This window comes from Gobio gobio (assembly GCF_949357685.1).
Source record: "Gobio gobio genome assembly, chromosome: 7".
Taxonomy (NCBI): domain Eukaryota; kingdom Metazoa; phylum Chordata; class Actinopteri; order Cypriniformes; family Gobionidae; genus Gobio; species Gobio gobio.
In genome coordinates this window covers 18,889,420-18,901,917 of record NC_137103.1, presented here as the reverse complement: position 1 = coordinate 18,901,917, position 12,498 = coordinate 18,889,420, and the positions used below count along the sequence as shown (strand labels likewise).

Below are 12,498 nucleotides of genomic sequence, written 5' to 3'. Positions count from 1 at the left end.
GAACGAGGGGAAACAAGGTTTGGCAGCTATATGGAACAAATTACTGGATTACCTTTAGCAACTGCCAGCAAGTCATTTTAACACATAATAAAGTTTAAAGAATAGTTTGGTCTGAGTAGCCCTTGAGACCAATACCTGTACAACTCGACAAATAAACATGGTTATTATCGGAAGTTCCGACCTTGAGGTTTTGACAACAAAGATAAAGCACCCCGACTTATTTTACGCTGACAGCAGAAACATACCTTTGGGCTTATTATATTTATGATACATGTTATCTCTACTGTATTGTGGGTAAATCGTTTGACACACTGAAATCTTTCAGTGGTAGATTATTATTATTTGTGATCAATTTCAAAAAATATTTTTTTATTATCATTATTTCTAATGTTGAAAAAAATACTGCTTAATATTTTTGTGGAAAAATGTTTGTTTTTTTAGGATATATTTGATGAATAGTACGAAAGTGCGTTTCCGCCAGAGAATAAAAAATAAAAAGGTAACTGTGACTTCTTATCTGATATGACTTTTTTGAGAGAAACTCGCAATTCTGAGAAAAGTCTACAGCAATTATATTTTAAATTGTTTTATTCCGTGGCGGAAACAAGCTTCCATAGAATAGAAAGTTCCAAAGAACAGTATTTATTTGAAATATAAATCTTGTGTAAGATTATATATATCTATCTATCTCTCTCTCTCTCTCTCTCATATATATCTTTACAGTATTTTTTATCAATTTACAGGTGTCATGAACTGGCTTTTTACATTTTTTTATACTGCTGTCTGAGGTCAACTTATGACGTTCGCGTGGTTTTTACATTCAAAAACATCATAATGAATAAGTCATAGGCTACTTTCTGCCTTGGTTTTGAGGTTCTCAGTTTTGATGGGCGTGCCGCACTGAAGACTTGGAAGTAAACGCCCACGGCTAGGATTGGATAAGATGTGCATATTTAATGAGCTTCTGCTCCCCTGTCAGTGACAGCGTATGGCAAACGGCAACCGAAATGAATCACCCAGCCCACAGCCAGGGCTCGCAAAATGTCTTTATCAAACAAACACAATGATTAATCTCTCATCCGGCCCACGATTGATTGGAATGTTATTTCTGTATAATTTCGCTCGATCATCAGTGAATATAACCGCAAACCGTACACACACACATACACACACAGAAGCGTGCGAGCCCGTCTGAAAAGCACATAGCCCCGGGACTTTGGGCTTTGCGAGCTGGCGTTACAAGTCCGAGTCTGATCATGAATGAACCAATAACACCTCAAATAAAGGATTATCCAGCCTGACAGCGTGCTAAGGTATGTAATCAATAGATATCAAACGATCTGTAACAATGCAATAATAACACGTATAAAAACATGTTTTACTCACATAAGTGTGTTGCACCGTTCCTGTCAGATCCAATATGGAAAGCATAGCATTGTGTTTTAATCTCAATATGTCTGCAAATCCAGTCTCGACCTCTATCTTGTTTACAATCGATTCCGCATCATTTAGCTTCACGAGTCGGAGTTCTGCGTCCTACTACGTAAGTGGTTGACATATTCTGAGATCTCTCGTTTTCTGGGCCTATAAAAGCTGTCTATAAAAGCTTTTCTTTGACTAACAAGGTCGTTTTCAGCTCTGAAACTTGCAGGATATTCTTATATCACGATGAACTTTTATATACCAAAGGCTCAAAGGAAAGTTGATTTCTCAATTCATCACCCCTTTAATGCATCCATGCTGAATAAAAGTATTAATTTGTTTGGTAACACTTTAGTTTAGATGAGGTCCAATTCTCACTATTAACTAGTTACTTATTAGCATGAATAATACTAGCATATCAGCTGTTTATTAGTATTTATAAAGCACATATAATGCCTTATTCTGCATGACCATATTCTACATCCTTTAATCCTACCAATACCTAAACTACCTTACTAACTATTAATAAGCAGTAATTAGGAGTTTATTGAGGCAAGAGTCGTAGTTAATAGTTAGTTAATGAGAATTGGACCCTAATCTAATGTGTGACCATTTGTTTTTGTTTTTTTATTGTACTTAATCCAAAATTCTGAATGGTTGTGTACGACGGTTTCCAAAACAAATGTTTCTTGAACAGCAAATCAGCATATTAGAATGATTTATATAAATTGAATTCTAATTGAATCTGTTAAATTTGAGTGTAAATACAATTATTCTCAAACTTAAATAGTTTCCACATCTTTAAAAACTATGCACATTTTTTGGCTCCCCAACAACATCCTCACAGCGTGAAATCTCTGTTCTCTTCTTTTCCACTAAGAAATATGGATTAGGTCTGCAACACTCACCCCATGGGATGGGGATGATATCCAGCCCAGCTCCCCTTGGCTTGCTTTGGAGTCCAACAGGTTAACTGTAGAAAAGGAGAGAGTAGGGGAGAGAAACAAATAAGCAGTTATCCCTTTTTAGATCCGGTTTCACCCCCCGCCACACTGCCACTCGGACCGGGATACAGCGCTCAGTGTGCAGCGTCCCGATCAACACAGTATTTACTCAGCTGCGCTGCTCTTGTGCCACAATCCAATTAAACAAACAATGGAGTCAACGGACTCATCCTTCAAAGGAACATTTTCAGTATGCTGTACATGCTTTAACTGGACGGAGAAAAGTTACCCTTGTTACCTCATGCAGGGGGTCTTTAATGTCTGACCATCGGGTAGGAATAGTGATAGGAATCTTTAACAAGGCAAACACATCACAAATGGTTTCTTTCATCTGACAAGCTGAATGGATTTTAAAGTGATATGTTGATAAGAGATTGTTGCTCACCATTGTGTGCTAGAGCTTGATTCTTTTTACTATAATTTATTATTTACAAATAAAAAGGACATCCTTTATTTTCCATTAATATTTGACTGTTTTTCTCATTCATGCAATAGAAAAATTCGTTATTGTTATGACGTTATTGTTCCATTTGGATCATACAATGTCTGCATCTGTCTTTGTGTTCAATATTTATTTGTGTTTATGTAGACATTTTCATTTTTATTAAACACATTATCAAACCCTTGTCAAATCCAATCTATTTGAAATTAAAGAAACAACAACAAAAATCAAGATAAGAAAAACAACAGAAAATGAAAAATAAAACATTGCGAGAGGACAGAAAGGAAATATTACTGCATTATTCAAAATGTCTGGCTGCCTGCATGGTGTGCAGAGGAGAAGGTCGCGACGAGCTCTTGACATCTCAGTGTCTCCTGCTCTCATAACAATGACTCCTGTTTGATTGAGCAAGGCTTCTACAGGCACAAAGAGAAAGAACAAAAGCCTCCATCGGTGTACAGTAAACGCATAATCCCAGCTGACATGTGGGGCACTCAGCATGGCGTCTATGGCCCCAACTAATAGCTGTGTCACTCATTCTCCCTACAGCGATGGCAAGAAAACATCCAGCCAAATCACAAATGGACATATGGGACATGGATGACACAGACCTTTCTTTTATAAAAGTGCCTAGAAACATGCACTTCAATGCTAATATTTATCACAATCTTATCACAAAGCATGACATGATGTCCAAGTCAGAGCCAGTACACCTTCCAAACATAAGTCAGTCCATAAATACGGTTTGTTCCTGGTACCAGTAAACAATTTCTCATTCTTAAATATTTATTATTTTTACTCATTTATTATTTTCCACATTTTAGAATAATAATAAAGCCATCAAAATGATGAAATAACACAAATTTTACTTTTTGGTAGTGACCAAAAATGTGGTAGTGACCAAAATATGTAGGCTATATATAAAAAAACACTTTACAATAAAGTTTCATTAGTTAACTACTTTAGTTACCATAAACTAAGAATTAACAATACTTCGACAGCATGTATTAATTATTAAATACATTATTAAAATCAAACTTTGTATTTGTTAACATTAGTTAATGCACTGTGAACTAACATGAACAAACAATGAACAAATATATTTTTTATTAACTAACGTTAACAAAGATTAAAAAATACAGTAACAAATGTAGCCTATTGCTCGTTGTTAGTTCATGTTAGTTAATACATTAACTAATGCTATATGAAACCTTATTGTAAAGTGTTACCATTTTTTTTCTAAAAACTCTAGATTTTCGTTCGATCAACTTCATGGTGCAAAATGAGACGCCTTTAAAAAGTATAAGTTCACATTTATGCTGGACAATTTTCATTGTTGACCTTTATTATCTGGTCCAACCAGGGGTGTGTTTCCCGTACAACGGCGTACGTCACGACTGTTTCCCGTAACTGTATTGACGCAAATTTGTCGTTCAGCCACGTTGGTTATTGATGTCCCGCCGGTAGTTGATTAATAACTTATTTTAAGTAATCTGATCTTTTCTTTTCCAGATGTTTTGCAAAAAATTACAGACATGGCATTTGAGGATTAATTCTCATTTTTCTCAGTTAAATGCTTTATTTCCATACTCCGTCATATGCTCATTCTTACATACTAGAGCATACGCATATGCACACTCTTAAAAAATGGCGCTTTAAATCTCTCTACAAAATAAAAGACCTAAATGTATATATTCTAAATAAAAGATATAGATTATACTGAATGTCAGCTTGCTTATTTTGTTCAAGATAAGGATTAATTACGTCCACAAGTCATGCAAACAAGAAACTATGCTTCTAACCACAGGTCGAGAGCTGACATTCCAACCACACAACTTTGCGCAAAAACAACCACAAAAACGTTTGTTGGAACTATGGTTTCGGGAAACACTAATAACGACGGAACTTGCAACCATTGTGGACAATGCTTTTGGTAAACACACCCCAGATTTATTGATTGATTATAAATTAAATTAAATTAAATTAAATTAAATTAAATTAAATTAAATTAAATTAAATTAAATTAAATTAAATTAAATTAAATTAAATTAAATTAAATTAAATTAAATTAAATTAAATTAAATTAAATTAAATTAAATTAAATTAAATTAAATTAAATTTTTATGAAAAGTTAAGATCACAAAAAAAAATCTGTCCATAGTTTTGACTGGTAGTGTATATATCAGGGGTTCTGAGGAGAGTCTGTTGGAGACCCTATTATCAAATTCCAGCACAAAACGGCACCGCACCTGAGCGCTAGCCAAACAGCTGGCTGTTCTCATACTGTAGATGATCCCTATTAACTATAATAAAGCTATCTGCTTATGTCAGATAATGGCAGCTCACATCCAGCTCCGTTGCTTCCAATTTAAATTTCTCAATGAGCCGAGCCGGCATCTCAAATTGAGCCGACCAGGGAAATTTGAGACCATAAAATTAGATAGCTACATGGGTGAGGCAAATTCTGCAGCTGTAAGAGAAGGAAATCACAGCCAACGTCATTCCCAACCTCTCCACAAAAAGTGTAGCATCAAGCAACACGTCTAAGCACAAAACAATGGGCTAATTATGAACAGCTGATTCAACGGCCATTTCATCCAACCAACCACATCAGACAATATAGGTAAATCAATACAGGAGCGAGACAATAATCTAGGATTCCAACCACAGGCCGCCAAGGGGTGTCTACCTCTCTAATGTATCATCCCTGCACTACTAGCTATTGTTTTCCTTTCATCAGCACATGGCACACTGATCGAATACATGCTGACAATGGAGACAATGGTAATGTTTCATTCACAAACTGAGAACAGCTCAACGCGAAATACATATTTACATTGAGTTCATACTGACGAAAGTAAGAAGACAAGAAATCAGTATTAAAACTGTCCCATTACTTTACCCATCAACACACAGATTAAATAAATAAACATTTAAAATTCACAGGCATCTTAATTTCACTTTTATATTATATTATGGGTAGGTAGTTGAAATACTAGATAAGTTGAAATGTCCTCTTGTGAAAATCCATATACAACAAGTTTAAAATATATATTTTTTTAAATAAATAAATATCATGAGAGCAGCTTTTATGACATTTTAAAACAAACTACACTGAATATGTGTACTTTTAAAAATTAATTTACAGGACCATTTAAAATTAACTAGTGAAAATTGAAAATAAACTAAACTTATATTTATGTTTATTTTATTATTTTATTGTATTTTATTTTTTGTTTAGTTTCTCTCTCACACACACACACACACACACACACACACACACACACACACACACACACACACACACACACACACACACACACACACACATATATATATATATATATATATATACCCCTTTACCATTGCCTCGTCACATAATCCTCAAGATTTTACTGTGTTTCAGGCGATAGGGATAGAGAGCTCACATAAAATAGCCACTAACCTTAAACTTAACTGTGAACATGGTTGTCGATTACGATCTGAATGAGGTTTGCATGAGTATAAGAGAACCATATGGCCTGTAAATGGCACACTGCCCTCTCTTCTCTGCGTCCTCTTCACCTCTCAGGTAGTTAATTAAATCTGTTATTGAATTAAGATGAGAGTCAGGTGTCTGAACACTTCGGAACCGCCGGGTCCTCGGAGAGCATGGACTTGATGCCTGGCTTTATTAAAATCTGACTGTGGGTGTATAAGACACATGGCGGACTTGGGGATTATTTTCAAAGGATTTTCGAGTGAACACGTCAGGCCTCATATGTGTGTCCAAAATACCCACTGCTGCTCCAATGATCCCTTTTCTCACCCACACTAGATCCTCCCATGCAGCTGGTCTACCTTCACAGACACCCCATGGGTCGCGACAAACCCCACACGTGCATCACACATATCTTTCCGAGAGGTCAATACTTGTAAGGGATGTTATCACAATGATTTATGGCTTCCTTTTAAGCCAAACCACATTTTGGGTTTTAGATTTAAGAATATTTGGCACTCTTGATTTACTAATTCCCTAACAAAATGGAAAACAATAGCAAATTACAGGGTTTGCAGCTTGATCGAAGGTTCCGCCCATAGTGGCAAGATGGCAATGAAGTATTAACCTCTACACTATGAATAATTCAGTCGAGTCTCAGGGTGTCTGCCTCAGCCCCTCTGAATCCTTACAGCTTTTTTTGCCCACCATATTTGTCCAAAACCCACCCATCAGCATGACCATACACATTACTGTAATATTGATCATACTGTGTGTGTTTTTTATGTGTGAGCAAATTTCCACACATCCGAAAAGTAACGTCACTCAAAAAAGATTAGCCGTCCCAGCTGGAAACTAGTGCACCATGACATCACACCACACCATGTCGTGCTGCCATCACATAGTCTGAGGGAGCGGGGCATTGTGGCTTGCGTACTGCGCCATTTTGGCCACAAGTAAGAAAATGGAAACCCTAGTGACGGAATTGTGTTGTATGGTTCGTTTACATCTATATTTATGTTTTTGGCAGATGCTTTATTCTGGAGCTGATCGGCTTCGTGAAGATTTCCTGAGGTATTTCAATGAGACTTTTGTTATTTTTGTTGAAATGGTCCTATAAGGATGTGGTCAACTGTTAGCTATAATTCCACATGCTCGGAAAACTGTCTGCCGTAAGTGTACTGACAGTAGAATAGGCGATATGCATTACAGTAGACTGTAAGTTTACCTACCGCAAACTTGACTCACATAGGCCAAGCTAAATGGCAGAAAAATTAATTTGCTTCTTTACACAGAAGTATGTTTCACTAGGCAGTGTGCCCGGATCCCAAAAAAAAAAAAGATATCAATTCCAAGTTTTTTTGTTTTGTTTTTTTTTTTCTGCCTTGTGTTGTTTATTTTTTTTTTAAATGAAATACACTGGCATTAAACTCAATGTTACTAATTAAGAAAATTGCCACTGTTTATTAAATAAACTTTAAGTTGAATGTGTATATTTTAATTATGAAACAAAATATTTAATTAACTCTTAGCACTCTGAAATTAACATAATTTGTATTTGGAAAAATTAGTAAATAAATAAAAGACGATTCTTTTAAAAATAGAAACCATGTCCTAAGGAACAACAAAAAAAGAGCTAAATCTGAGATTGCATGCTGTGTGCATATATACAGGACATATAAGCCTCAAGTGGATACTTCATTGTTTTCAAACATAACTTATAGACAATTTTTTGCTAAAATAGTCGATAATATTTTAGACTATTACTGTGCTGCTTAGATATTCAACATTTGCCTTTAGAAATACCTATTGGCTATGTATGCCAGAAAATACAGAGGTCAATTAGTCAGTAAAAAATATTTATTCTCTTTCTTCTTCTTCTTCTTCTTCTTCTTCTTCTTCTTCTTCTTCTTCTTCTTCTTCTTTAATAATCTTCTATTATTATTAGTATTATTATTATTATTATTAGTATTATACGTGGGTGTTGTTTTATAGTAGTTGTCGTTTTCAAGTAGCCAACTTTTCTGTCAAATTGTTCCCCAACTTTCTAATCCTTTAAAAAGGGCACCAGCTATGGCTTTTTACAATTAGTTTAATACTTAATTCTGCTCAGTTAAAAAAAAAAAAAAGTGGCATTGTAAAGTGTTTCAGGCTTATATTTATTTTATCATCCATCTTTAACGACAAATATGCTAATAACACACAGTGACCGACACAAATGAGGTCGCGATACGGGGCGCTGTACGGTTTTGGTTATCAAAATTCACTTTTTATTTTTTAACATTCAGACTTTACTTTAAAGTTTCTATTATTATTATTATTATTATTATTATTATTATTATTATTATTATTATTATTATTATTATTATTATTATTATTATTAAATTATTATTATCCCTATTTTACGACCTGATGTTATGGGTTAAAGTGCACGGCCCATGTAGTAAATCGGCCCATTTCAGCTCCAGCAAAAGAAAACGACTGAAGACTGAAGAGTAGGCTATAGGTGTCAGGTAACAGTTAGGCTATGTGATTTGTTAAGTAAAAGTTAAATAAAGAGTGGCAAAAGTAGGCTATTCCATTTAACATGAAAAATAAAAAAAATAAAAAAAAGATGAACACGTTTTAAACTTAGTTTATTTCCAGAGGGGGGAAATTGGAATAGGCTTGAGTCTCGCTTCTCATCGATATAACTTTTGAATCACATATAGGCCTAAACTCTGAAAGGATTTATGAGTCTCTTTTTTTCCTGAATGAATGCTCGTGGAAGACTGCGTCGATATAGGCTACATGGATTTCGGGATATGACCCGCGACTCAAACTGGCCTTTGACGCCTGACGCGTTCAATAGCCTATAGCATATAGGCCTACATATATATAGGCTATATATTTAATAATGAAAAATAAACCTATTTTATGGTTAATTCAATTCATATTTGGAGATTATAAACACTGCACTTGAGCTGATTAGGAGACAAGCTGTAAAAAAGCACTTTGCTCCAAATGATATCAATGGCTGCGGCTCTATACTGACACTCTCTGGTGAAAAACACGTCCCATTATATACTACTATTTGAGCAAAAGATAATTCACAGCCCATAAATCAGAACAGGAGAGAAAAGCCGCTCTGTTAGACAGAACAGACAGCTAAAACACCCTGAAACATCAGAAAGATCCCCTTGAGTTGACAGCATTTATGAACAGTCCTCACCTTTTCTACACAGAGCACAAAAATACAATTCTAAACTCAATAATTGCAAATGGGCCTGTATATTTAATCTCAAACATGAAAAGCCACAAATCACCAAACGAATCTTCCCATCATATCGCGTCACAATAGAGGCTACTGAATGCCATTAGCGAAAATCTCTCTCTTGTTTCTAATTAGGCCAATAGAACACCTGAAGCTTTGGAAATGCTAATATGTCATTTGGAAGCTTTTGTAATTCATTATGGCCTGTACACGAAGTTTCTTGTAATTTTTTTCCGACTCTAAAACCTTTACTGCTCTGAACGGGACACATGCACAATTCTAACAGTTTACACAATGCGAACTAAACAGTTAGGGATATGGGACAGGCTGCAAACAGGACGCACATGCATTTCAAGCAATTAATAAAATAAGCCTAACATAAAACATATCCGTTTTTAGGCCTACATCTATATCTCGACTCCGCCGGTTCTTCGAGTGTTTTATAAAGGACGTTTAGATGTCAAAATACAAATAGCCTACACTGTCCTAGAAATATTGGCCTAAGTGTTTTAAAAATGAGAGTGCTACTGTGCCTAACTTTGCTGGCTCCAAATAGGAATAGGCTGTAGATTTTAAGTTATTAACTAACTGTAGGCCCAATACTGTTTTGATTGCTCACTTTATTTGAAATCTTATTAGTTGGTAGGCCTATAAGTAGTTAGCAATATAATAAAGGCTAGTTGTAGGCTACAGATTATCCAATATGTCATATGTGATTGAAAATTACAAGCCTATTTATGTAACTGGCAGTATATGTGCCAATATGTTTTAGTTAATAACTGCTCATGTGATTAGCTAGACAATTGACATTACTGGGGTTTTGAACAAGTCGGTAATAAACTCAGATGTAGCCTAGTTATTTTTTGAGGAATAGCCTATATTTATAAAACCACCGGCCACTGTAAGCAGCTTCATTTCAAAATGCTTTCAGTTCACATCCACGTGTGCTTTGTCAAAAATGTTTTGTCATCTAATGAATAGATACGGAGAATAAAACGGAGAACAGTCTAAATAGCCTAGCCTATGTGACAGCAGGCATCTACGGCGTAAATCTCTGCTTGCATTTGTAGCAAAGTACTGCATTCAGTAAATTGAAGTATTTCATGTAGGCTATTAGGCTACAACAAACGCGCAAGTGTAGGCTAACTGAAAAAAAAACTCGGTGTACAAACTTGCAGCGCATGTAACTAGACTATCATTTTAGGCTACACGGCAAAAATACAAAATAGCCTAATTAAAGCAATTCTTGATGATCAAGAAAGTGCAAATACATTAACTGCACGAAGAGTCTTTAAACATATACCCCATATTAAGAAAATGCTGTTGCCTATGCTCGGCAGATTTTCAGACTGGATTTCGCGCTCAGCCGGTGCGCGTCGTGCTTTCCCAAACGATCGATCGCTTCAAAATATGCTCGTATCGTGTAGCCAGCTGTGACCCTAAGAAACAATAATAAACAGCACTAAAAGTTTGATTTGCAGCGATCCGTTTGAAGCCATTTCTCGCGAAATCAAGTCAATGCGTCTCGCGCAGAACTGCGATATTATTGATTCCCAGACCAAATCGGTTCATTTGAAGCAGCTGGTCTGACACAAGTGAATAAGCGCGCGATTACCAATATGATCACATTCGCCGCGGCTTATAGGATGAGCATCGGAGGTAAAGCAGGTAACTATTTCACTTGAATTTAATTTCCTCTGTCAACGTGCTGCAGATTAAACAACCCTTCAGGACCAGCTCAAGTCAACTGACAATATTAGCTATAAAGACACGCTACAGTATAAGCGGAGATGAGGATATGTCTCTCACTCCAGACGTTATCTTACCTTCATTGGACGGGTGAATAATGCATTCTGCGCTGGAAATGAACGTGAAGAGAAAAAGGCAAAGTATTAAGCTTTTGAAATCCATGATAGCAGTTCAGGGGGCAAAGCAAGGTACATAACTCCATGAAGCATGCCACTCATGTGAGGGCTTCTGTTCCGACACAAGTTACCATTCTCGGCTCAGAGGCTGATGTCAAGTTTGACACCGGAGATGAGGAGGAGTCTTCTCTCTCTCTCTCTCTCTCTCTCTCTCTCTCTCTCTCTCTCTCTCTCTCTCTCTCTCTCCTCAGTTCTCACCGGGAGCTTCCCTTTTTTCGCTGGGTCCTACACACCAGACAGCGCCGTTTATTAGACCGGCAGGTTCAACAGAGGTCATGTCATCTCTCGGAAATTAAAGAGAAGACAAAAACACACGAGGCAGCTCATCAAATTCCAGTTACTATATGTCACACTGTGGGATTTATGCACTTCCTTTGCCTAAAAAAAGTACTAAGCTCTACCCATTTGTCACATCCGGAAAGCTACATCAAACTCGAAGTATAAACACATAAGGCTTTGGTTGGTCACATTTACTCTGCTCAAGAATTGAATAATACAAATAACAACATATATTGAACATATTTTATTGAGCTGAATGTAAATACATTTTGTTAGCATTACACAGTTAACTAAATCTATACCCACTAAACACTTGAAATGCAAGTCACCATGAAATCAAAATTGACCAGTTATTCTTTAATTAATGTGCCCTAATCATCTTTTAATCAAAATAGCTTCACCTCATCTGTTCTCTGATGAGGTGTTTATGGGCACGAGGGCGAGAAAATCTGTCACTCACATGAGATCGCAGCAACAGCAAACCACAATGATCCAATGATCCAATCAATTCCTGATGGACAAAATCAAGCCCTTCCCTATATCTTTTCTTGTTCGAGAAGCCTGACTGTAGCTGTAAATACTGTAAATACATACTATTGAGTCTATTTTATAAAACAGTACAATTCATGGACACTGTTATAGGCCTACCACAATGTTGTCATTATGTTTTGTTAAATTCCCGGAATCTTTTTTTT

General features: G+C 36.0%; 1 protein-coding gene across 1 annotated transcript in view; it reads right to left on the bottom strand.

The window, feature by feature from the left end:
* epha3 (eph receptor A3) overlaps window positions 1-11,602 on the bottom strand; it is a 142,795-nt gene extending 131,193 nt beyond the window's left edge. The window contains exons 1-2 of the mRNA XM_079821629.1: window positions 11,426-11,602; window positions 2,331-2,395 (exon numbers count right to left, since the gene is read on the bottom strand). Coding sequence (XP_079677755.1) covers window positions 2,331-2,395; window positions 11,426-11,510 — 150 coding nt within the window. The 5' untranslated portion in view covers window positions 11,511-11,602. The remainder of the gene's footprint in view (window positions 1-2,330; window positions 2,396-11,425) is intronic.
* Between the last annotated feature and the right edge of the window lie 896 nt (window positions 11,603-12,498).